Source organism: Bison bison, unplaced genomic scaffold, assembly GCF_000754665.1.
Source record: "Bison bison bison isolate TAMUID 2011002044 unplaced genomic scaffold, Bison_UMD1.0 scf7180017864531, whole genome shotgun sequence".
In the NCBI taxonomy this organism is placed as follows: domain Eukaryota; kingdom Metazoa; phylum Chordata; class Mammalia; order Artiodactyla; family Bovidae; genus Bison; species Bison bison.
In genome coordinates, this window is record NW_011495081.1 from 165,616 (window position 1) to 191,423 (window position 25,808).

Sequence of the window (25,808 nt, forward strand, 5' to 3'; positions counted from 1 at the left end):
GAAACTGAGGCACAGTTGCCAGCAGATTCAGTTCCAGCCCGCAAGCCTCACTCCCCTTCACACTACACAGGCCCAGAGTTCTGGCATCAGCCGAGGGCGCTTCAGACGCTTCCCGGCCCTCCAGGCCGGCCCACCCCGCCTTTTTTTTGTTGTTGTTAGGGATGTGCCTGTGACAGTTTGCTCGAGAAGCAGAGCTGTCGAGGGGTTGGAGAGCCCTGGGAACAGGCAGCGAGAGATGGAGGGTGAGAGCCAACCCCAGTGATCGGCACTGCTGGGAGGGCAGGCCCCCCACTTCAGAGGCAGGCAAATGGAAGCAGCTGGAGTAGGATTCTTCATTGAGAGGTTTGACTGTGATGTGAGCAACGGTCCATCCTAACTCAAAGCTCAGGGGTCTGTTCCGGGACATGCTAGGATTCCTGCTTACTTTCTGCTGACTCCGAGAGAGCCTGGAGGCCAGACCCCGGCAGATGGCCCAGCCATTCTGTCTTTGCTTGACCTCTCCCTGCAGCTCTGGGGACCCTCTTGGTGCAGCCTGCTTGTACCCCCACCCCCTACCACATCTGCACCATTCAGGCATGAGTGCCTCTGCCGTGGCCACTACGCTTCCCCAATAAAGCCTGTGTGCCCCGCCTCGTGGTGTGCGTTCTCTTGTTAGGAGCCACCCCCTCCCTGGGCCCTCTCCACACTCCTGCCCTCTCCTCCCGCCGCCGCTTTCAGGGATGAGTCCCCGAGCAGGCAGGTGACTGGTCCAAGATCACATGTCAGGATGGAGTTTGAAACCAGGTGCCCTGACACCCAGCTAGGAACCAGCACCCCTGACAGTTTTTTCTCCAGTGGTTCCCAGACCAGCCTCCATGTGAGGCCTCAGGGAGGCAGCGGACACTGAGAGGGGATGGGGGGAACTCACCAAGTCAGGCTCCATCTTGAGTCTCCCTCCCTTGAAGGGTGGCTGGGCAGGGGGCAGACGGGACAGGAGAGTGGCTTAGGGGTAGGTAGGGTCAGGCCTGTGCCCAGGTTTCATCTGGTTTCGGTCACTAATTTGCTGCCTGTCCTCAGGCCTTGCCTCTCCCCCAGCCTCAGACTTTCTAAAGGGAACAGCCTGCTTCCGTGAAGCTCTTGTATTCCTGCCCTGCTGACCGGATCAGGCCCATGTCACTGTGTCGCCTTAGTGCCCCAACTGAGCCTGAGCCTCACTCTAAGTGTTTGGACAATGACACCAGAAGCCCGGGGAAGAAGCTGCCTGCCCAAAGTCACAGCGGACGTGCAGGAGCGGGGAGGGTGTATATGAGAACCAAGCTCTGGATCTGTGGACCTTTGACTCCATGACACTGGCCCCCTGGAATGGGCAGGGGCGATACCCCATCTCACCGGAGGGCTCAGGCCCCGGGCGAGGCTGGTTTCTCCCCAGAGACAAGGTCAGGCCTCACTTCAGAGGCCACTCTTCAGGTTTTGCTTCAGAACAACCCCCAGTCAGATGTCGCAGCCCTGTCTTCCTCCACCCCAGAGCCCTGCCCAGAGCAGCCGCTGCTGCCCTGATTCTCTTCCCCAAGCCCAACGTCCAGCCACAGCCTCCGTCCACTCCTGAAGATGCTTCTGGGAGGGGTGTGTGTGGGGGGGCGGGGACCGAGAGAAGAAACCAACCCTCCCGCTCTCCAAGAGCAGCAGTAAAGGCCTGGTTTTGCTCCCGAGACTGGGCTGGGAGGAGGGCAGGGAATGTGAAGTGAGGACGCGCTTTCCATGGAACCTGTGAGAAAGCCCCAGCAGCAGACCTGGCCTTTCCTGAGCTCGTGCCTCCCGCTGAGCCAGGGTAAGGTGGTGTGAGGGGCTCTGCCTGGCCCTGCCACCAGCCACCACCTCTGCGACCCCAGGAGACCTTTTTGAGTCTGTTTTCTCATCTGCCGTTCCGTGGGAGCTTATAATGGCACCTTCCGTGTAGGGTCGTCGTGAAGAAGAAATGAATTAGCAAAGTGCTGAGCTTCCTCAGTGGCACACGGGCTTCCTCTCTGGGTCTGCTCATTATAAATACTTTCTCGGTCACTGTAGACACGGGGTCTCACTTTTCACAGTGATTCTGAGAGAGTGAGAGGAACATATTTACTGAGGAAGAGCGCACGCTGCAGAGAGGTGACGTGCATTGCCTGAGGCAGCGCAGCAGCCAGTGCTTCTGGCGGCAGCACAGTGAGGTGGTGGCACGGGCAGGGTCCCGGCCTGCTCTGGTTGGAGAGAGTGGTCTTGGTGGAGTGGAGTCTCTTCACGTCACGGGGCTCAGAAGGGCCCAGTGGAGGGGACCTCCAGCCCTCACAGTCTAGCCTGGGAGCCCTGCGGGAGGGGGCTGCCCCGGGCTGTCTCTGAGTATCTGGCTGGGCCACTCTTGTGAACAGCGATCCCCAGCGCCCCCTGCTGGTGTGTCAGTGCCCTGCTGTCTGGGTGCTGACCCATGGGGTAGGGGTGGGGGTTACCCATCTTCCTGGTCTCTTCTTGTCATGGCGTCTGAAACTCAGGAGTTTGAGACTCTTGAAATCAGAAGCTGAGAACTGAGAAACTTCAGATGCTCAGAAGAACCAGGGACTCTTTGGTTTCGAAGAGTCGAAGAAGCCTGTGGCTCACCTCACACAAGTTGGGTAATGAATGCAGGAAACCCCACTGCAGTCCCGCGACCCGCAGCCCTACCGTGGCTGGGGTCTCAGGCAGAAATCTGTGGGATGTTCCCTGTCTGCCACACAAGCAGACACGCACATGCATGCACACACACTTGCACAGAAACACACCAATGCACACACTGACTTTCACATACACATGCGTGCTTCTGTGTACACACACATGGGCATTCACTCACTGGCCCAGAGTCCAGCAGGATTGGAACCCTGCCACTTGGGTCTGGGTGGGAGTCCCTCAGGAAAAGCCCCAGTAAGGAAAGGGGGAGGAGTCCAGGTGCCAGGGCACCAAGGGGCACTGGGGCACACCCATTAGTGAGGCTTTGAAGTTTCTGGGTGATTCTGCAGTGGGTGGCTGAATGGGTGTGCATGCTGAGTTGCTTCAGTAGTTTCTGACTCTCTGCGATCCTATGGATTGTAGCCCTGTTAGGCTTCTCCATCCATGGGATTCTCCAGACAAAAATCCTGGAGTGGGTTGCCGTGCCCTCTTCCAGGGGATCTTTCCGACCCAGGGGTCAAACCCATGTCTCTTATGTCTCTTGGATTGGCAGGAGGATTATTTACCACTAGGGCCACCTATGTGTGAGGTTGTTTGCAATCCCACTGAGCTCTTGCCTCACTGCCTCATCAGCCCAAGGAGGTAGCTCAGCCCTGTCAGGCCTTGTTTTTCCCATCCACCCAGTGGGCTGTTGCCAAGGTTTTCCTTTCTCCTCTTGGGAGGGAGGTTGACCAGGTCACCCCAAGGTTGCACACATCATGTACCCCACATATCAGCAGGGATGACCCCTCATGTGTGCACAGCCCTCCACAGTTGATGCATCTTAGTGCTCACAGTCTTGGAAGGAGGGTCGGTAGATGAGGACTCCTTGGGAGATACAGAGTTAGACAGAACTGAAAGAGTGTTCCAGGGAAGAGAAAGGCAGGGGCTTGTAAAGGCAAAAGCCGTAAGATTGTTAAAGGAACTATTTGTTCTCAAGGGCTAGACTGTCACGAGTTGTTTTAGGGTAAAGGATCCAATAAATATCTTGAGTTTCTGGAACACTGGGCAGACGTTCTGGATGGCTGCGTTAAAACAAGAAGTGGTCAAAGTTCAGATTCCATGTGGGCAGATGCATGCAGAAGTCACACTTGCTCAGTGGCCTCCCAGCCCCATTTTAGAGCACGTTCTTAGGAAAACCAACTCCATTTTCATTTTTCCTTCATACCACTAGTGAGTACAAACTCCCCAGCTGGCCAAGGCCTCTCTGTGGCCAGCACTTGCAGATTTTCCTCCTGGGAAGACAGCCAGCTATGGAGTTAGGCCTAGCCATGTGGGAAGGAGTTTGGAGGAGGGGCTGCCTGAGGGTGCCCAGGGGAAGGTGGGGGGAGGCCCCTGCCAGCTGCTGCTCAGCTGGCCCCTGAGGGACAGGGTCTGGGGTGTGGCCAGTAGAGGGAGCCACCTGTTCCAAGCTGAGGTGTCCTGAATCTACAGGGTGTAGATTCCTGTGGGGCCTGAGGGAGGCAGTGTTCAGGGGTGAAGCTGAGAGCTGCCTGCAGGGCTTTGAATGCTGGGCCAGGGAGCTGGTGTCCATGGCGATGGAGCTTTTCAGCTGTAGACACTCTAGAGCGGGGAGACAGCCTAGTGAGCCCTTGTGTCCATCGCTCCGTCTCAGCAATTGCTAACTCATGGTTGATCTTTGTTTCCTCTGCAGCCCTCTCTCCCCTAGAGTGTTAGTAGCTCAGTTGTGTCTGACTCTTTGTGACCCCATGGACTGTAGCCCGTCAGGCTCCTCTGTCCATGGAATTCTCCAGGCAAGAATACTGGAATGAGTTGCCATTCCCTGCTCCATGAAATCTTCCCGACCCAGAGATTGAACCCTGGTCTCCCGCATTGCAGGCGGATTTTTTACCGTCTGAGCCACCACAACCCTCTCTTTCTGAGGCAGCATATCATTTCCTCTGTAAATATTTCTGGATGCATCTCTAAAAGATAAGGACTTGTTCAAAACAAAGCAAAACCCCATAATCATAATACTGTAACATAGCTGAAATAATTTTACAGTAATTCCTTACCACCATCAAATATCCTGCAAATATTCTGATTTCCAATTTGTGTCATAAATGGTTGCATGGATGTTTTACAGTTTGAATCAAATCCAAACAAAGGTCCATTACTTCAGTCTGGTGGTTCTCCTTCATCTTTTCATGTTTTTTCCCTTGCAATTTATTTGCTGAAGAAATCTCGCTTATCCTGTGGGGTTTCCAACCATCTAGATTTTGCAGGCTCTGTTTTCAAGGTGTCGACTGATGTTTGTGCTCTGCATTTCCTGTGAGGTGGGACTTACCTCTGGGGGCATGATAAGGTTCAGGCACAATGTTTTTGGCACAAATGCTTCGTGAGTGAAGTTCTCTCAGGAGGGACATCATCTCTAGTTGTCTTTCTCTTCTGTGACATGGAAACCATCCGCATTCCTAAGTGGAGGTTAGAAGCCATGATTGCCTAAATCCGTCATTTGCCAGTGGTTCCAAGAGAGTAGGAGGGTGATATTCTTAATTTCTTCCTCTTTTCTCAGCTGGGATTCATTACCAGATAAAGGCCTCCCTTCATCTTTATAACACTGTTGCTTATAGTGGTTACTTTATAACACTGTTTGTATAGAAAAGTCAGGATTTTTTTTCTCCCTTCACTTTCCAGTTTCAAAAAAATCAATTGATTCCTTGCCACCCTCCACTAGTGACTAATTATTTGTTTGTGTTGGTATCATCACGATCTCATGAATTTGAACATATTGGATGTGTTTTCACTCATCACAGTCATTGTCCTTATGGCTGCTCAGCTTGGCCCGTCTCTGGCTAGTAGGAGCTTCTTTAGATTGGTCCTGAGTATTTTGATTATCTCCTTGATTTTTTGCATGACCAGATGTGATCTAGAGCAGCGGTCCCCAATCTTTTTGGCACCAGGGATCTGTTTCATGGAAGACAATTGTTCCATGGATGGGGTGGAGGGGAGATGGTTACAGGGCGATTCAGGTTCATTATAGCAGGGTTCTCGCTCCTGTGAGAATCTAATGCTGCCCCTGATCTGACAGGAGACGGAGCTCAAGTGGTAATGTAAGCGGTGGATGCTCCCGTGCTTAATCACTGAGTCGTGTCTGACTTTGCGACCCCATGGACTGCAGCCCACCAGCCTGCTCTGTCCATGGAAATTTTCTTCCAAGCAAGAATACTGGAGTAGGTTGCCATTTCATCCTCCAGGGATCTTCTCCACTCAGGGATCGAACCCGCATCTCCTGCACTGCGGGTGGATTCTTTACCTCTGAGCCATCAGGGAGGCCTTCATGAGTGGCTTGTCAATACAGACGGACACGTCTCTCGCTGGCCTGCCACTCCTGATGTGTGGCCCGGTTCATAATAGGCCATGGCACTGGTCCATGGTCAGGGAGCTAGGGACCCCTGGTCTAGAGGGTGTTTGGTTTGTATGCCCGTGGCAGCTCACCTTCCTCTCACTTGGTACCCTGGCTGGCAGAGGGAGGGGCTGAGGGGTGAGAAGGCTGGCCTGGGGGTCAAGGGCTGTGATGTGGAAAGGAAATTGAAGCCCACCGGGATCCCTGACTCTGCATCACAGGCCCTGGAGCCTCATTAGCTGCCTCTTGAGTCACAGAGAGTTCAGAGTCAAGCCCTGGGTTTGCCTAATGATTCTCTTGTGGCCCCAGTGGTACCTCTCAGCTCCTGTGAGGGCTCCTCTTCCTACCTCCTCCAACCCCATCCCATGCAGTCCAGAGCTTTCAGAGTGGGGAGGAGTGGAGGAGGGTGCAGTGGCCAGGCCAGTGTTCCCAGCTTATGGCTCCTGCATGGACCCTATGTATGATACACTTTTCTGTCCTGAAATCAAGTGTTGGGAAGCGTGTCAGGGATCAGGACAGAGGCCAGCCTGGGAGTTTTCATTGAGAAGGGACGCAGAAGTGACTGCAAAGGGACCAGCTCATCTCGAGTCCCTGCTGGGTTCTAGACGCTGTGTCAAGCTCCGAAGCCCCTGAGTGTGAATCCTGCCTGTGCCTGTGGGTGGCCTCTGCCTGCAACTTCCTGCCCCACCCCCTCAGAAGACAGCCCGAGTGTTCTGGGCACTGTGGCCCTTAGCAGGGCTCCATTGGTGGCTGGGGCACCTCTCACTGTGCTTAGCATTTTCATTTTCTTGGTCTCCAGTGTCCCACTAGGGAGTGTTTCTCTTTGCCAACATCCCTGTTGATGGTAAGAGGCGTGTAAACAAAAGCATCCTTAAGGAGGGTGGGTGTTGGGAATAGATTTTGGCCTCCATCTCTGTGTTCAGGCTGGTCTGTGTCTTGGGGTTTACAGCCTCCTGATACATCTCGGGCTTCTCAGCCCAGATGCCTGCGTGCCCGATCCCATACCTGGGAGTGATTTTCTTCTAGAAGGAACTTCTTATTGTCTTGATGGGGTTTGGCTCTTCTGGGTCCTGTGTCCAGAAGGGCCAGCAGATGCCCTTGACTCAGCAGGGTGAGGGTTTTCCCTGCCTTCCACTTCCTGCTGCCCCAGGTTGCCTCTGTTTATCTGCATCTGCTCAGGAGGGTCAGCTCTCAGGACAGCTGCTCAGAAGCTGCTGCTGGCCCTCCAGGGTCGGGCCCACCTCCGTCTTTTCTCCATGGCCCACCATGTACTCCGTGTCAGCCTCAGCACTTGCCCTCATGCCTGCCTTTCCTTCCAGACTGGGAGCCTGCCAAGGGCAGGGACCATGTCTGAATCACCTGGGTCCTTGGTGCCAGCATGCCTCTGGGTGCAGAGTGGTGCATACTGATACAGAACTCAGTATTTGGAAACAGACAGACCTGAGTTGAATCCTGGCTTCAAACCCAGGTCTGCCTGCCTCCAAAGAATGTGTATATTTTCTAGTTATGTGACCCCGGACACGTTGCTTGCCTTCTCTGAGCCTTAATTTTCTCGTCTGTAAAGTAAGGATGGTTATAATAGTAATCTGTTCATGGGGTGGTTGTGTGAATTAAACTGAGGTACTCCATGGTGGTCAGAGACTTGGTAAACTCCATGGATTATTTATGGAGTTCTAAGATGCTACATGGGAGAAGGCAATGGCACCCCACTCCAGTACTGTTGCCTGGAAAATCCCACTGATGGAGGAGCCTGGTAGGCTGCAGTCCATGGGGTTGCTAAGAGTCGGACATGACTGAGCGACTTCACTTTCACTTTCCGCTTTCATGCATTGGAGAAAGAAATGGCAACCCACTCCAGTGTTTTTGCCTGGAGAATCCCATGGACGGAGAAGCCTGGTATGCTGCAGTCCATGGGGTCGCACAGAGTCGGACACGACTGTAGCAACTTAGCAGCAGCAGCAGCAAGATGCTACATAGTCAACCTTATTAAGAGTCCCAGTGAATGCCTTTGGACTTATACATTCAGTTACCATGTTTATTGGGCTTCCTTGTGGCTTAGCTGCTAAAGAATCCACCTGCAATGTGGGAGACCTGGGTTGGATCCCTGGGTTGGGAAGATCCCCTGGAGAAGGGAAAGGCTACCCACTCCAGTATTCTGGCCTGGAGAATCCCATGGACTGTATAGTCCATGGGGTCGCAAAGAGTCGACACGACTGAGCGACTTTCCCTTCACCACATTTATTAAGGACCCTCTCTGGGCCAGGTGCTGGGTGGATAGCAGTGACCAAGACTGACGTGTCTCTGCCAGACTAAGGTGACATTCCAGTGACAGTATCAGTGCCGAACACATCACACGCTTGTGTAATTATAACTGGGGAAAGTGTCTCAGAGGAGAAGTGCCAGGGGCCATGAGATGGATGGACAGGTGTGCTGGCCTAGTCTGAAGAGTCAAGGAGGGCTTCCTGGAGGAGGAGGGTAGGCCCTAAAGGACCAGCGAGAGTCAGCTGGAGGAAGAGCAGGTGCAGAGTTTCTAAGCAAAGCCTGGAGCAGGGCACAGCGGGTGGGGACTGGGGTGGATGGGGGCCGAGAAATGAGCCTGGGGAGGTGAGGGTAGTGACAGAGCACATTAAAGGTTTGGACCTTATTTTCCAGGGAAGTGACCTGATCAGACAGCTCTCTCTGCTGCTGTGCAGTGTAGGGGTGGGTGTGGCTACTGATGCTGTTCCCCTGTCCTGGGGTGAGGATTTGGAGGACTGGGCCAGGGTGGTGCCAAGGGATCGAGAGGAGGAGATGGATTTTCAAAGAATGTGGGTGCTCAGATTGGATGAAGAAAGGGAAAGGGGACGCCAGTGTGACTGCCGGCTTTTGGTTCAGGCAGGACGCAAGGAGGGAGTTTCTGGTGGTACCACTGACCAGGCAGGACTGAGATGAATGTTGCTATATTTCTGAGGGGAGGATGCAGATGGGAGGGAGGGGGAAGCTCATAGAATCCTAGTATGACAGGGCCTCAGGGAGCCTTCAGCCCCTGCAAGGGTGGGGACACAGAGGCCCGGAGATAAGAAGGACTCGCATTGGTTCATGGCCGCCATGGGGAGTGAACCCAGTATTCCTTTCCATTTGATTCCCACTTCCTCAGGAAGCTGGCTGTGACCCTCATTGTGTCCCCATCCTGCCTCTCTCCTGATCCAGGTCATCCCAGACTGGAAGGAGCAGGAGTGGGACCCCGAGAAGCCCAATGCCTACGCTGGCATCTTCCACTTCCACTTCTGGCGCTTCGGGGAGTGGGTGGACGTGGTCATCGACGACCGGCTGCCCACAGTCAACAACCAGCTCATCTACTGCCACTCTAGCTCCCGCAATGAGTTCTGGTGTGCCCTGGTGGAGAAGGCCTACGCCAAGTAGGTGCCAGTGGGGGTGGGTGGGTGGCTAGGCTGGGGTGGTGCTGTTCTTGGGCTCTGGAGGTCTTCATCTCGCTGCAGCCACACACACACAGAGGTGAGGGGCAGGTGCAGACATAGCAAGTTCAGAGCCCAGTACCCAGAGCACAGCCAGCTGAACCTTCGCCAGGTGCGGTGGAGGCCGGACTGAAGGGCCCCTGGGTACCTCGTGTTAGGTCCTCATATAGTTACTTGCTTCTACTTGGGAAGACAGAGGCCCAGGCAGGTGTCCTGCAGGTAGCGGGGGGCAGAGCCAGCAGCTCCATTTCGGTCGACGGTTCTTTTCCAAAGACCCAAGTTGCCAAGCCCTCCTTGGAGGCCTTGTTGGGGCTGTGGTGTCTCCAAGCCAGGCTGGTCGAGGAGGGTGGGCCAAACCCCTGCCTTTCCTGCTCCCTGGGCCTCCCTCTCCACCCATTGGTCTGTCTACCAGACTGTCCAGCCATTCTAGCTTTGCTGACTCCTCCTTCTGCTCTGTGCCAGGCCCTGTGTTGCCAGCACAGGCTTGAGCAAAGGTTTGCTGAGCTGTGGAAGGCTTTGGGGTGGAGTGACCTGCCCAGGCCCTGCAGGACAGGTACAGCCTGGGGCAGGATGGGCAGCAGGGTCAGAGACCAGTTGCTGGCGCTGTAGGAGCCTCTCCCTGGTTCCTCTTTCCAGACGCATTTGTCCCTCTCCTGGGACAGTGTGTGTGTGTGTGTGTGTGTAAATGTAAAGGGAAAAAACAAAAAATCCATCATCAAAAACAAACCCATTAAAGAAGCTTCCATTTTTAATCTTAAGAAAGCAAACCCGCCCCCTGGTGGTCACTCGGTCACCAGGTTCCTAGGTGCAGGCTCCTCTCCTCCCATTCTGGGAGACCCACTCAGTGACTCGGTAGGCTTGCTCTTTTTTTTTTTTTTTAATAAAATTTTTATTATTTTTTAAAAAGATTTTATTATTTAAAAAAATTTTCCAGAATAGAATATTTATCATTTTGACCATGTATAAATGTACAGTTCAGTGGCATCAGTTAGTCACAATGCTTTGTATCCATCATCACTGTCTGTAGCCAGTATAGACAGTGATGGTGTTTCATCATCCTCCACATAAACTCTGTTACCCACTAAACAATAACTCCGTTTTTATCCCTTCTCCCAACCTTGGGAACCTCCATTCTGCTTTTTTTCTCAATGAATTTTCCTATTCCAGGCAGCTCATGTAAGTGGAATACTTGTCCTCCTGTGTCTGCCTTATCTCAATTAGCATAATCTTTTCTGGGTCCATCTGTTTAGCATATATGTTTCGCATATAGCTAAACTCTGCTTCTCTTTATGGCTGAGCAGTATTCTGTCGTATGTGTGTGCTGCGTTTTGTTTATCTGTTTATCTGTTGATAGACACTTGCGTTGTCTCCACATGCTTAGTCTTATGAATAGTGTTGCTGTGAACACTGGTGTGCAAATATCTGTTCGAGTGTCCGCTTTCAGGTCTGTGTAATATATATCGGGTTGGCCAAAAAGCTCATTCAGGTTTTTCCATAAGATCTTATGGAAAAATCTGAATGATCTTTTTGGCCAATCCAGTCATATTGTAGTTCTGTGTTTATATATAAAAAAATTTTTTTGTAGAGTATTTTATTTATTTGTTCATTAATTTTGGTTGTGCCATGCAGCATGCAGGATCTTAGTTCCCTGACCAGGGGTTGAACCCATGCCACCCGCATTGGGAGCATGGAGTCTTACCCACTGGACCACCAGGAAAGTCCCTGTGTTTACACTTTTGAGTGACCACCAACTTGTTTTCCACAGAGGGCTGTACAATTTATGCTTGCTTGTTTTCTTTTTAAAGTTTGTTTACTTTTTAAATTATAAAATGAATAGGTATCTGTTACAGCAAATCCAGAAAATACAGAAAGCCATGCAGAGGATAAAACTCTCCCATATTCCTACATGGTCTCCTAGGCCACTGCTCTCCCCTTCCCGGTTCTGGGCCATCTGGATTAATAAGTGCGGCAGCTCCTCTGCTCGGGACAGCATGACAGTGTCCCCTCAAGGCCCGCCCCCTCTGTGTGTCTCCATTTCCTCCCTTTGCTCTCCCCACACCCTCCTCCACCACTGGCAGCTCTTCTAACATCTTTGATGCCTCTTTTGTTTGTTGGTTACTTTGCAAAGCCTGTGCTGGTGTTCTGTGGGCTTATGAAAGGACATTTTGCCATATATCCCATTTTGCTACTCACATTCACATTTAGTATTCTGCCTTGAAGACCTTGACCCTAAAGGAGCCACAGCTGTGTCTCTAAGCATCTGACATGTTGCCCCTGTGGTATTGTGCTCAGTTGCTCAGTCGTGCCCAACTCTTTGCAACCCCATGGACAGTAGCTCGCCAGGCTCCTCTGTCCATTCTCCAGGCAAAGATACCGGAGTGGGTTGCCATTTCCTACTCCAGGAGATCTTCTTGACTCCAGGGATAGAACTTGCATCTCGTATGTCTCCTGCATTTGCAGACAGATTCTTTCCACTTTGCCACCTGGAGTAGATACTTAATCTTTTTGAAATGAATTATTGTAATTGGAATCCGACTGTATTGCTCTTTCAAATGTTACAAGAAAGCACTAGCATTTTCCCCACAGTAAGAATTCCTTTAGCGTTTTGCTCAATGGCTGCTTAATGTTCCAGAGTTGAGATGCAGCATTAGCTTTTGAAACCAATTCCCTGTCGTTAGACATTTAGATGATTTCCAGTTGTACATTGTTATTAATAATGTTAGTCATCCAGAAATGATATGTCAAAAGACATATGAACTTTTAACAATTTGGAAAAGAATTGCTGGATTTCTAGACAGCTAGGTTTTGAAGATGAGGCTGTGAAGGCAAAGGGGAATTTGAGTGACAAAATGGTGTGGTTCATGGGATGGATGTTGGCCTCGGAGCCGGAGACCTGAGTTTTGGTATTGGCTCTGTTGTGTGACCTGCTGTGTGACCTGAGTGGTTCTCTTGACCTCTCTGAGTCTCAGATATCTCCCCTATAAGGCTGGGGAATCTGAGCTAGGAGTTCTTTCCACATTGCTTCCAGGCTGGCGGGCTGTTACCAGGCCCTGGATGGAGGCAACACGGCGGATGCATTGGTGGACTTCACAGGTGGGGTTTCTGAGCCCATCGACTTGACCGAGGGTGACTTTGCCAACGACGAGGCCAAGAGGAACCAGCTCTTTGAGCGTGTGCTGAAAGTGCACAGCCGGGGAGGCCTCATTAGTGCCTCCATCAAGGTGAGCGCACAGAGACAACAAGCCCCAGAGGCTACCCCCACAACCCTTCATTGACCTGACTGGGGTGGGGGGTGACTGTGGCTTCCCAGGCAGATCCCCTACCCAGGCTGGCTCATAAATCAGACCCTTGGCCTCATGGGAGGAGGGGAGCAGTTAGAGGGTGCAGCCTTTCCCCAGGGCTGGACAGCACAAGCCTTAGGCCCCCTGCCCTAAGGCCTTGCCCACACTGTTCAACCAGCACCCCCATTCTGGCCCTCTCCTGTTGGAGAGATGGGTGTCTGTATATTCAAGAGTCATCAGCCAAGCTTTGAAAAATCAAGCCATGAGGCGGCTGGAAGAGGGGAGGGAGCCCCTTCTGCCTGCTGGCACAGGCCGAGGAGCTGCAAGAGGATCGTCTTATTTCACTGACTGCTCGTGTTTTGGGTGGGAAAGCGGGGATTCAAGCAGAATTTGAACCCATGTTTGGCTGACCAAGTGGTGTTTTGATAAAACGATTATCTGGAAAATTAAAAAGCCCTGATTGTCTGACTTCTGTGGTGTAAATACTCCCACCATGGTTGATGTCGAGCTACTGTTTTAACAGCCAGGTTGCAGAATTTCATCAGTGTTAGTGGACTCCAGCACAGCTGTGGGCTGACCCCACTGCAGGTCCCAGGCTTTGTAAAGGGCCGTGAATGCCAGGTCAGTCCCTAACCGCAGAGGAAGGAGGTCGTCGGGGCTGCCATTCCCGCCCCGTCCTATAGGGGGCGTGTGCCCCCTGCTCCCGCTGGAGCCCGACAGGCCCCACCTCTGAGCATCTGTGTCCCACAGGCAGTGACAGCGGCAGACATGGAGGCCCGGCTGGCGTGTGGCCTGGTGAAGGGCCACGCGTACGCCATCACAGATGTGCGCAAGGTGCGCCTGGGCCACGGCCTGCTGGCCTTCTTCAAGTCGGAGAAGCTGGACATGATCCGCCTGCGCAACCCCTGGGGCGAGCGGGAGTGGAACGGGCCCTGGAGCGACACGTGAGGCCCGGGGCGGGGCAGTGGGTGGGGCGGTGAAAGGGAAGCACAGGGCAGGCACCAGGTGGGAGGGCTGAGCGCCGGGGGCTTGAGCAAGGCCATGGCGGGCTTCCTGGAGGAGGTGGCGCCAGGGCTGGGGCCTTGAAGGATTTGGGGGGAGGATGGCATTAGGAGAAGACTGTCTTTGGAGGGGGTTGTGGGGTGGATTCAGTGTGGGTGGAGGTCTGGAGGTAGGGAGGAGCTGATTCCTTAGGGGATGTAGAGACCCCTCTGGTGCAAGAGTGAGGAAAGCAGGAAGGGAGGCCGCCAGGAGTGGGAATGGGAGCGACTGCCCTGTGCTTGGCTCATGGCCCTGGTGAGGCCAGGAGAGGAGTGGAACCCAGACCCCCACTAAAGGAGCTCCCTTCATTGAGAGTCAGCTCCCCCTTCTCCCTGAGCCTGAAGCTTGGCTCCCAGACCCCCCAGGTCCTGGCAGCCCACCGTTACCTGCAAGAGTGGGCAGAGAAGGGCTTCTTGGAGAGGGGCTGGGCATGGCCCTGTGCCCCCGACCATCCCCACACTGATGGAGGCCTGTTGCTGAGCCATCCCTCATGCCTCCTGTCCCTTGCCAGGGTGGCTCTGCTGGGGTTCCTCCTCTGATCCTCTCCCCTCTTGCCTCCCTGTGCTCACATCCCAGCTCAGAGGAGTGGCAGAAGGTGAGCAAGAGTGAGCGGGAGAAGTTGGGTGTGACCGTGCAGGATGACGGCGAGTTCTGGTGAGTGTGCCCTTGCCCAGGGCAGGTGTCCAGGGCTGAGAGGGGACCCTCCTGTGTGCCAGGTAGGGAGCACTGGGCAGGATGGCAGGAGTCAGGGCTCTAGCCAATGCCTCATGGTCAACTTGTCGTGTGACCTTGGACAAGTCACAGCATCTCTTTGGGCCTGTTTATGCCTCTGTGAAGTGAACTAGGCAGAATGGACCATTTTGTCCCCATGGTTTCCCACCTCCCACCTCAGGGGACCCTGCGCTGCTCTGGTACCCAGGCAGAGCCCTTGGCAAGTAGACCAGGGTACTAGACCAGGTACTAGTGGGCAATTGACCAGAGGATGTAGGGCACATGGCTGCCTGATGCCAAGAGCAGGTAGGAAGAGGAGAGGCCTCACAGAGGAGCTAAGACTCAGGGTGCAAAGGAGCCTTGTGGAGACCCAGCCCAGAGGCAAGAAAGCATGCTTGGGTTTGGGGAGAGTGAGTTCAGGGAGGCAAGGCAGGGAAGATCATAGCAGCCTGGCTTTAAGAGCATATTCATGATTTGTGCATTCATTCACTGTTGCATTCATTCATTCTACATTTAGCCCTGGCTGTATGCTAGGCTCAGTGTCTGTCTTCAGCAGGACACTTTATTTGGAGACTGAGGGGTACAGGGTACCCTGTGTGTGGGAGATGCTATGAGGGCTCCAGGCAGACCCAGAGGTACATGGCAATGATCTTGGCACCCTAGTGAGGTCCCCTCCTGAAGGTGTCAGGGGAGTCGCTGCAGGAGACCCACCTAGGCCCTCTGGTCTGGGCTCCTGTGGACGAGATCCACTTTGCCCAGTCTGGCTCAGGGGCCAGTTGAATTAAAACAGCAGTAGAAAACCCTCATTAGGAATGGGAAGAATTTCTCGTAAGGCCTTTCTTATATATCTTCACCCTTGATGCATGTATGTGCATATTCTCATGTATGTGCACACTTGAAGGAGGGTGGGCCCTTCCCTTCCTCCCACCCAGGCTTCTGGAGGGGTGGCAGCATCCTGGTCACTGCAGCTCACCTAGCAAGGGGTTCAAACCACTAGCCGTGGACTATAATGGATGGAAATATGCTTTAGAAACTGTAGAGGGCTGTACATATCAGTTATTCGTACTAGTAATGATTGTAACAGCCAGCCTTTGCCAACTCCTTTCTGCCAGAAGTTGTACTACATGTTTTTATTGAGTAGCTTAATTCCTGTGCAAACTCTGCGAAGTAGGCAGCTGCTGTTAGACTGATGCCCATTTTACAAAGCAGGAGACTGAGGCCACAAGAGACGTGAAGGGTCCCTGTGAAGCCATGTCTGCGCTTGCTGTGTGGGCCATGGTCCAGAGGGTGTGGGGCAAGTGGGTAGCTGGCGGGGAGGGGGACCGGCCGGCTCAGCCCCTTGCCACACCCAGGATGACCTTCGAGGACTTGTGCCGCTACTTCACGGACATCATCAAGTGCCGTCTGATCAACACGTCTTACCTGAGCATCCACAAGACGTGGGAGGAGGCCCGGCTGCGTGGCGCCTGGACGCGGCACGAGGACCCACTGCAGAACCGAAGCGGGGGCTGCATCAACCACAAGGACAGCTTCTTCCAGAACCCGCAGGTGGACCTCCCTGGGTTCCCCTGCCCACCGCCCCTCGAGCAGCTGTGGGGCCCCCGCCAAAGTCCTGCCATGGCCTCCTGTGTGACCCTGGGTACCTCCCTGCTCCTCCGTGGATCTCAGCACATCTGTTTGTACAGTGGGGTTGGATGGGCATGTTTGCGTGGTCCTGTCACCCCCAGCCTCATGATCTCACCTGCACCTGGTCAAGACGAGGAAACAGGCCTGGAGGACTAATGAGTGTCCTGACAAGAGCTATAGGGATATTTTATTTAGAGGCTGGGCTCAGGCTCAGATCCCTTGTTTCCACACACAGTGCTGCTCCTTCCGGGGGAACTCAGCCAGGCTGACTCCCCAAAGGGACTCCTCCTCTGCAGCCTCCTTGGTCATGACCCTGGAACCCACCTAGTCCTCACTCCTGGTGTGCCTTCATTGAGCACCAACTGCTCAGTGAAGTCTTAAAGCTGAGCATCCATCATCTCCCCAAGTCCTCCCACCCCACGTGCAGGGTTGGGCATTGTCAGCCCATCTCACAGATGAGGGACTGAGGCTCAGAGAGGTGATGTGACTCGCCCAAGCACACACAGCTTCCGGAGCCAGCTAGCCCATTTTCTTCGGTATGGTCTCACTGCATGTCCCTCTTTCTCTGCCCCACCCACAGTACATCTTTGATGTCAAAAAGCCCGAAGATGAAGTGCTGATTTGCATCCAGCAGCGGCCAAAACAGTCCACCCGCCGGGACGGCAAGGGTGAAAATCTGGCCATTGGCTTTGACATCTACAAGGTGAGGCCAGCTGCGGCTCTGCTCTGGGTGAGGAGAGTCTGAGCTGCCTGGGCCTGGGAGAGAACATTCTGGAACATTTTGGTCTCCGACCTCACCGTGTCACCCTGGACACGTTGGCTGATGCCCTGGGCATGCTGTGACATGGGTCCTGTTTCAGTCTCCACAGACGCCCAGCCTGCCTTGCATTGGCCCCATGGGAACTTGCAGCCTGACTTCTTCCTGCCCCAGAACCACAGGCTGTCTGGACAGAAAAGGGGAGGATTGCTGGCATTCGGGGCTGGGCTCTGGGAGGCCCCACGCTGCTCCCTCCCTCAGGGCTCTGGTCCCCCTGAGTCGGAGGCCTTGCTGGGCACTGGGAGGAGGCATCCTGGGCAGAGCCAGGTGGGGTTCCCACCGGCCACTCCCTGGCCCGGGGCCCCGAGACGTTCCACATGTTGTGATGCCCTGTGTTATGATGACATTCTGCATAGAGGGACAGTGTGGGCCTGCCAGACACCAAGAACCCAGTGAAACCACGTGTACCTGCTAAGGCCATGGCCTGAGCTGAGGCCCTGGCCTTTGGTATGCTGGGTCGTATTATGACAGTTTGTTCATGTCAGTGTGTTGGGACACTCACTGTGTGCTAATATTGTGACTTTGACGTGGCATGACCTTTGCTGATGTGACTGCATGGTGCATATTCCAAGAATGAAATGGTCTAGCATATCCTGTTAGCCGGTGATGTCATTTCTGGACACATGCTGTGACCTGGACAGACAGTGCTTCTTGGTTCTGTTATGATGTCAGAAACCCCAGGGACATTGTCACCAGGGGGATTCCCATTGCCACTGCCTCCCACCCCAACAGCTTCATGAGATATAATTCACAGACCACGTGATTCAGTCATAGAGTTGTACGGCCATCACCACATTCAACTTTAAGACACTTTCATCCCCTCCAAAAGAAACCTCATGCCCTTTAGTCGACATTACCCAATGTCATCCACCTGGCCCCCCCACCGCTCCCCCAGCCCTAGGCAGAGGCTGGTCTACTTCTGACTGTAGATTTGCCTAGTCTGGTCATCAAGTGGGGGCGGAGATGAGAGATGTAGGGTGGGATGAGAGGGGGGCTCTGTGAGACCCAGCGCTTCCGCCCCTGGCAGGTGGAGGAGAACCGCCAGTACCGCATGCACAGCCTGCAGCACAGGGCCGCCAGCTCCATCTACATCAACTCCCGCAGCGTCTTCCTGCGCACAGAGCAGCCCGAGGGCCGCTACGTCATCATCCCCACCACCTTCGAGCCAGGCCACACTGGCGAGTTCCTGCTCCGAGTCTTCACTGACGTGCCCTCCAACTGCCGGTGCGTGGGGGCCGGCCGGGGGCCAGGGTTGGCCGGGCCCAGGGCCACTCCAGGCTGACTCACCATATGCAGCCCAGACATGTTCAGTGTCGTCCCAAGGCGTGGAGCCTGGGCCTCCAGCCTCCCTGGGCTGACATCAGCACCCATCTCTTTTGCCCTTCTCTCCTCCCTGTCCCAGCCTCTCTCATCCACGTGAAGGAACAACTGCTCACGTGTGCACAGCTCTTCACAGTTTACAAAAAAGCTTTCACTCATGCTGTTTGCTCTTCCTGAACGCTGGGTGGGAGGTCTGATGCTTCCATTTTACAGATCAGAATTGCGGATTGAGGTTGGGGGTAGTTTTCTGAGGTCATGCGGCTAGTGGTAGAGTCCTACTAGGTAGACCCTGAAGCCACCCCCAAGCCTGCCTCGGTGCATCCCTGTGCGTCCCCGCCCTGCCCTCCCACCTGGTAGGCAGCCCAGAGTCCCACATCCCAGACTGGGGAGGCAGCTTGTGGAATCAGTGGACCTCGGTCCGGCCAGTCTGTGCTGTGTGGGCAAGCCCTTTTCCCCAGTGAGCCTAAGTAAGTGTTAGTCAGTCAGTTGTGTCCGACTCTTTGAGACGCTATGGACTGTAGCCTGCCAGGCTTCTCTGTCCATGGGATTTTTCCAGGCAAGAATACTGGAGTGTGTAGCCATTCCTTTCTCCAGGAGATCTTCCCAGTCTAGGGATCGAATCCCAATCTCCTGTATTTGCAGCCAGATTCTTTACCATCTGATTCACCAGGGAAGCTCAGTGAGTCTGATGCTTCCTAGTGTGTAAAATGGGCCTAATAGTTACCTAGCTCTCAGGGCTTTGTGAGGATTAGAAACAATACCTGCTCCTCCCAGCAGAGTGCTTGACACTCCATAACGCATAGCACACTGCTTTTCCCTGGGGGAGGAGGGGGCACCCTGGGGTCAGGATGCAGCCGCAGGAAGCTGACAGGGGTTTGTTTGCCCGAGTCCAGCATTGCGTGGACGCAGCACTGCTCCTGACCCTGCCTTGCCCTCTCGAATCCCCTGACTTTCCGCCTTCCTGGCCCCTCTCCATCACCTCCCACCTCTTCTCCTCTGCCCCGCACCAGGGAGCTGCGCCTGGACGAGCCTCCCCGCACCTGCTGGAGCTCCCTGTGCGGCTATCCCCAGCAGGTGACCCAGGTACACGTCTTGGGGGCTGCAGGTCTCAAAGACTCCCCGACAGGTGAGCTTGCCTGCAGAAAGCCCCCAGCCCCCGTCCCCCAGCCACAGACAGCCTCGATAGCTCTCCTGAAATCCACTTTGGGCCCATCCTTGGGATGAAGCTGGGCACACTGAGTGGAGCAGGCTCTGCCACCTGCCCACGGGCAGTCTCCAGTGTGCGGGGCAGTCAGGTGCAGGATCAGGCAGCTGGGAGGGAGGGTTCAGGGAAGGCTTCCTAGAGGAAGTGGCCTTTCTACAGGTCGTGGAGGTGTTAAGGTATGAAACCTGGTGCTCTGGGAAGGGGAACAGCCTTGGTAAAGGAGGCCAGAGATTAACAGTGTACCCCTTCTTATCTCTGGAAGTTAGGGAGTTGGCCAGGCTCTGGTCTCCCTTCTCCTGAAAACATGAGCCCAGGCTTCTGAATCCAGAGTTCTGTCTCATCCGGGCCCTGCCCCATTCCCTACCCTCACCCCATTGCTCACTCCCTCTTACAGGGGCTAACTCTTACGTGATCATCAAGTGTGAGGGGGACAAAGTCCGCTCGGCCGTGCAGAAGGGCACTTCGACACCCGAGTATGATGTGAAAGGTGTCTTCTACCGCAAGAAGCCGAGCCAGCCCATCACCGTGCAGGTGAGCTGTCCTGTCTGGCATCCCTCCTGGGCTCCTGGCCTCATGTTTCCCCGCTCAGAATGACTGAGCTCAGTGTGGCAGGGACCCAGGAACGCTGGGTTCTTGTTCCCGCTCTGTGCCTGACCTGGTGTGGCCTTGAGAAGTCTCCTGTGTGTCCCTCCTAGAGCCCCGGAGTCCCCTCCGTGGGCTGGGTGAATGGGGTGGATAAGCTGGAGTGATTGTGGGACACAGCAGGGTCAGTCTCCCAGCCACAGACAGTGGTCATCTCTGCCCACCTTGCCCCAAAGCCTTGGGAGTTGTTCCTTAAATTCCCCAGGTGGCAGGTGGAAGGGGTGGCTGTTGCCTGAGAGCAGAGGATCAGAAAGCCAGGGTCCTGGGGCTTCCTGGTGGTCCAGTGGTAAAGAATCCCTTGCCAGTGGAGGAGACAGGGTCAATCCCTGGTCCAGGAAGATCCCACATGCCGTGGAGCAACTAAGCCCGTGTGCCACAGCTGCTGAGCCTGTGCTCTAGAGCCTGGGGGCTGAGACTTGCTGAAACCCGAGCACCCTAGAGCCTATGTTCCACAACAAGAGAAGCCTGCACAGCATAACTAGAGAGTAGTCCCTGCTCGCTGCAGCTAGAGAAGGGCTTGTGCATCAGTGAAGAGCCAGCACAACCAAAAATAAGTTAATGATAAAGTTAAAAAATAAAAAAGAAAGCCAGGGTTCTGGATGTGTGCTTCCTTACCCTCTCAGGCCAAGGTGGCCATGATTCTGAGCTCACTGACAGGAAGCCCTGTCCCCAAGACCCAGGCCAGCATCTCTCTGGGTGAGAAACCATCTGTACACAAATGCCTGGGGACCCTGGGGAAGCTACTGCACTGGGTCCCACTGGATGTGATCGCAGACCCATAGATGTTGGGGTTGAAAGGACCCGTAGGGGCCACTGATCCAACCCTCATAATAAAGATGGGGAAACCAGAGCAGGGGGTGTATCATTTGTCCAAGGTCACCCAAGGTCAACAGCAGAGCTAATAGTGACAGACTTTAGACATGGAAGGGAGCTTTGACGGATGGGAGGAAGCCAGAGGCTCTGGAAGGGTCACAGCCTTGCCCAAGGTCCCTGGTGAGGCAGAGGCGGTGCAGGGCTCCTTTTCCTTGGCCCATCTTGCGCCCCAGGAAGGAGACGCAAGGCTCTGCCACTGTTGCCGCAGCCCCACAGACCCATGCTCCTCTCCTCAGCGATGACCCTGCACCATCCTCTGTCTCTTTCCAGATCTGGAACCACCGAGTCCTGAAAGATGAGTTCCTGGGCCAGGTGCACCTGAAAGCCAACGCGGACGACCTCCAGGCCCTGCACACCCTCCACCTCCGGGACCGCAACAGCCGGCAGCCCAGTGACCTGCCGGGCACCGTCGCTGTGCGCGTGCTCAGCAGTGCCTCCCTCACGGCCGTCTGATGCCCACCCACCTACTTGCACCTGCAGCTCTCATCACCTCTGCATGTCCCCACCCTGGCCAGGGACTAGCCTGGGAGCAGGACACGGGGTCCTTTTCCCACCTTTGCACTGACCTGCTGTGTGACCTTGGGAGGTCTCTGCCCCGCTCTGGGCCTCAGTGTCCCAAGGACCCCCAAGCATTCCCTTCTCATGGAGGAGTCTTCTTGCCTGAGATTTAAAATAGCACCCCCTACCCCAACTGCCACCATGGCTAAGGGGCTCTGTCCACTGAAAACTTTTTCCCAAGGCCCTGCTGTCCGCCAACAGAGTGCCAAGATGTCACTTGTTTACACACGAACTGCCACATCCCCAAGGCCCACCCTTGTCCCACGTGTCCCCAGGGCCTGCCCTGTGTCCCAGACTTGCTGTCTCTGTCATCTTCATCTGGTTTTCGAGCCACCGTGAAAGGCTGCTTGGCTCTTGGGTTCCTGCTGAGGCTGGAATTAGAGACGTGTGCAGGTGACATCTGTCCGTTCTGCAGTCCTACCCACTCACCTGCCTGTCGTTTTTATTCAGAGGAGATTTGCCAAATGAGTAAACATGTCTGTGAGACCCCCAATGGAGCCAGGCCGCCGTCCTGGGCCTCTCCTCTGCTCTCAGGTCCTCTCAGAGGCAGATGCCCAGAGGGGCTGCGGTCGCCTGCTCCTAGGTTCCATTTCATTCCCAGCCTCTGGCTTGGGGTCCCTGGAGAGGCGGTGGCAGTGGTGTCGAGGAAGGGCATCCTGCCCCCACTGCCCTGATGTGGGAAGGAGTGTGTCTGGTGTAGTGGGCCAGCAGGTGGAGGGGGGTGTGGGGACTCCATGGGAGGCACTCGCTCCCAGGGCACACTCTGCTGCAAGACCTGGGCTTTTCCTCGGAGCAGAGGCTCTGGGGTGGTGGTCTCTAGCCTGCAGGTCACCCATCACGCTTGGCAGGAGATGGTAAATCCACTACCTGACCAGAGGCACCTCCACCAACATTCCCCCCAAAAACGCGGCTGAGGAGCCATAACCCTCTTGCTGCCCGGACCAAAATGCTCCTTTTAGTCCTCAATGTTTTATATTTTTCTGTTTTAACTCTCAATTTTAACCAGGGGTTTTTAAAGGAAAACTGAAAGCCTGAACCCTTTTTTCTTCTTAAACTCCACTTCCTGTGATCCTCTGATTTTATTTTGATCTGCTTGGGGAGGGACATGAGCGAGGTCATACCGTCTCAGAGGAGGTCTGGAGGTGGATGAAGAAGACGGGTTTGTCCTGGGATGCTTTGCCAACTGGCGTCAGCTGTGTTCTTAGAGTGTTAGGGCTGTGGCCAGTTTTGGGTCTCTTCTGTGTCCTTCTTGGGCTCCAGACCAGGTGATGTAAATGAAAAAGTCCAGTTGATTCAAGATGGGGAATTCCTGTGGCCTTGCTGGGAATTCCTTCAGGGAAACCTGACTTTTTGGCTCCAGATCTGGCTCTTCGGTGCAGTGTCCTGGCTGGATCTGCTGGATCCTTGACTTTGCCTCCTTACTCCAGCCCACTCTGCCCCTGTGTTCTGGTCCTGGGACATGGGAGGGGCCAGGAACTGAAGGACAAGGAGAACAAGAGGATTTCTTTTCCTGAACCTGAGCCTAGGGTGAGGACTTTGTGTATGACCAGGAGCAAGTTGCTTAAACCTCCTGTGCCTCGATTTCCCCTTCTGCAAAGTGGGGCCAATAATTCTCATCTGTCAGCACTCTTCCTAACAAGTGCTGAATAAGGGCAAAACAGTACCCTTTCTCTGTATATCTCTGTATGCGTATGCACTATACACGGTCATGTAATCACCACTTCTCAATGTCTATTGGAAAGGAAGACTCGAGAGTTGGGTGGAGAGCCAAGGGCCAGATAAGCCAGCCTGGAACCTCGGGCCCACACGTGGGTCTTTGTTCAGCCACGTGCACCTGGGCTATGGGGGAACCCACGGCCAACTGGGTGATCTGCATGGGCTTCTGCCTGGGGGCTGGGCACTGTCCCCTGCCCCCTTCTCAAACAAAACTGGCTCAGCAGTCCTGCCCTTGCTTCCCACCCCTCTGGGTGGGCCAGGCTGGCTCCTGGCTGTGTGATGATCTGGGTCCCAGAAGGTCCTGGGGCCTGGGTATGTGAAGATGGAGGTCTTTCAGGCTGGGGCTGGAGGTTGGGTGGGGAGAGCAGCTGCTCTGCTTGCTTGGTGCACCCTGCAGCTCCCACGGGCCTCAAGTCCCCATTTGAAGATGGGTGGGGCTCCTGCTCTGTGCCACCCTGACTCACCCCTCAGGGCCAAGCTCAGGGGTCAGGTGAGTGGAGACCTGTTCTGTTCTCAGAATAAATGTTACCACGATTCCAGAGAGGCTTGCCTGTGTCTTTGTCCCTGGAATGACAGTGAAGGGGACGTTTCCTGGGCCTGGGGAACTGTCCTCTGGTCTGAGAGTCGCATGAGGTAGTCGCAGCTGAGGCTGGGCCCTGCTCTCCCTCGCTCCCCACGGGAACAGGGTTGCTGTCATAGGGATCACTCAGTTGTCCCTTCACCTTCACGTCTGTCCCAGGCACTGGGGGTGCAGGGAGACAGCCACAGTGCCTTCTGTGGGGCAGTCTCCAGACTGGGGAGGGACACAGAATGAGTGGTGAGGTGGTGTGAGAGCCTGCTGGGGGCAGTTGCGTGAAGGAGGCCAAAAAGGAGATGGGCTTGTGGGGGCACAGATGGGGTGTGGACCAGAGTGGAGCCTGTTGGGGGGAAGATGCCAGCAGCTCAAGCCAGAAAGCCAGGGCTGGAAGGAGAAACCGGGTACATTATGGAGATAGAATGGACAGAACTTTGTGACTGGGTTGAGGGAGGGGAACAAGAGAGAAATAACTGAATTAAGACCAACATTTCCCCCTAAGACGGAGAGAAGGACATGATGAATGAGGTGCCCACCTTGGCTTAGTGCCTGGCCCCAGGTGGGTGCTGAGTAGGTGTAGCTACACAGCAGCTGGAGAGAAACACATGCCCGACCCCTCATCCCCTTCCTTACTGCTTCCCTCCATCCCTGCACTCTGCCTGGAACACCGTCTCCTCTCCAGGGCTCAATTTTCCCATCGGTGTGAGGCTGACACCATTGCCCGCCCACTCTTGGATGCTTGGCAAGAGATGATTAGGGGGTGCTAGGTATGGGGGGTGCTAGGTGCCAAGAGGAACCTCCCCAGACGACGGGTGGGAGTCCAGCAGCAGGGACGGGGTCCGGGAGCAACTCGTATCATGGGCTCCTGGTCAAACACACTCCCGCAGCCAGGGGTCTTCAGGGGTCAAGATCGTCAGGTTGAGGGGACCCCTGCCCCCGCAGAGGCTGAGTTCCAGTGCTGTCACCCAGGTGCTCCAGGCACAGGCTGGATGCTTATCCCTGCTCTCCAGGGGGCGCCATTGGGCCATTGGTTCCCCCCTCCACACCAGGTGCCCTACACCATCCTGTGGGTGGCAGCTAGGTGGCCCCTTCCCTCAGGCACATCCCAGTTACAGAGAATTCAAAAGAGCGCTTCCCTCCACCCCGGCCAAAGCTCCCTGGAGAGGCCTGCTTGTCTGGGGTGGCTGCCAGGGTCGCTGCAGGGTAAGGGACCTTAAGTGCAAGGGCCAGGTCTCAGCGGGGAGTCCTGGGCTTCACTGTCTTCCCTGACGCTAATAGCGAACACTATTTATTCTTCCTTTTTTACTCTCCTCCCCTACTGTAAAATCACATTTTCCACTTCAATTTGCCTGAGTCACACAGTCAGCAGGTTTGACAAAGTTTCCTGGATGTTGAGTGACCACAGGCACCCCCGTCCCTTACCCCCGCAGAACAAGCTGTGGGTTGGTGGTGAAGTGATGAGCTTCAGGGGACACTTCTGAGGGGAGCCCTCGGGAAGTGGCCTGAGGCAATGGCTGTGTGTGTGGGGCGGGGAGGAAGGGCCAGGAGGCAGGGCTCGCTACCTCCCTCCCTGCTTGCTGGTCCTTTGCTCTCACGGCCATTTTGCAGAGAAGGAACCAGGTGTAGCAGAGAGCAGGCAAGGGCCCAGACCCAGCAAATCAGTGACAGAGTCAGGATCAGAACGAGGTTTCCTGAGAGCCTAGGTGCTGAGAGCAGGTGGTGGGTATTACTGCAAAGGATAGGAGGCAGTTGAGGTTGGCGTGAGGGGCCCCGGGCCTGGCTCCACGCAGGTCAGCCACACAGCCGAGAAAGGCCTCGGTGCCCCTGCCTCCCCGCGGGGTGGCCGGTCCTCCCTGCCAGGGCCCTGGGCGGCACAGCCCGCCTCCCAGGCTGATGTCACGATACCCAGACCTTTGAGGGCCCTCCGACTCCGCCTCGGAAGAGCGTCGTGTA

At 54.9% G+C, this 25,808-nt stretch overlaps 1 protein-coding gene across 2 annotated transcripts in view; it reads left to right on the forward strand.

Moving 5' to 3' along the window:
* Nucleotides 1-23,820, forward strand: part of CAPN5 (calpain 5) — a 57,614-nt gene extending 33,794 nt beyond the window's left edge. For both annotated transcript variants that reach the window (XM_010831773.1, XM_010831774.1), the window contains 10 exons: nucleotides 9,227-9,435; nucleotides 12,521-12,713; nucleotides 13,524-13,717; nucleotides 14,391-14,468; nucleotides 15,878-16,073; nucleotides 16,732-16,854; nucleotides 17,996-18,192; nucleotides 19,299-19,414; nucleotides 19,887-20,023; nucleotides 21,278-23,820. In XM_010831773.1, the coding sequence (XP_010830075.1) occupies nucleotides 9,227-9,435; nucleotides 12,521-12,713; nucleotides 13,524-13,717; nucleotides 14,391-14,468; nucleotides 15,878-16,073; nucleotides 16,732-16,854; nucleotides 17,996-18,192; nucleotides 19,299-19,414; nucleotides 19,887-20,023; nucleotides 21,278-21,460 (1,626 nt within the window). In that variant the 3' untranslated portion in view covers nucleotides 21,461-23,820. The remainder of the gene's footprint in view (nucleotides 1-9,226; nucleotides 9,436-12,520; nucleotides 12,714-13,523; nucleotides 13,718-14,390; nucleotides 14,469-15,877; nucleotides 16,074-16,731; nucleotides 16,855-17,995; nucleotides 18,193-19,298; nucleotides 19,415-19,886; nucleotides 20,024-21,277) is intronic.
* Nucleotides 23,821-25,808: the final 1,988 nt, after the last annotated feature.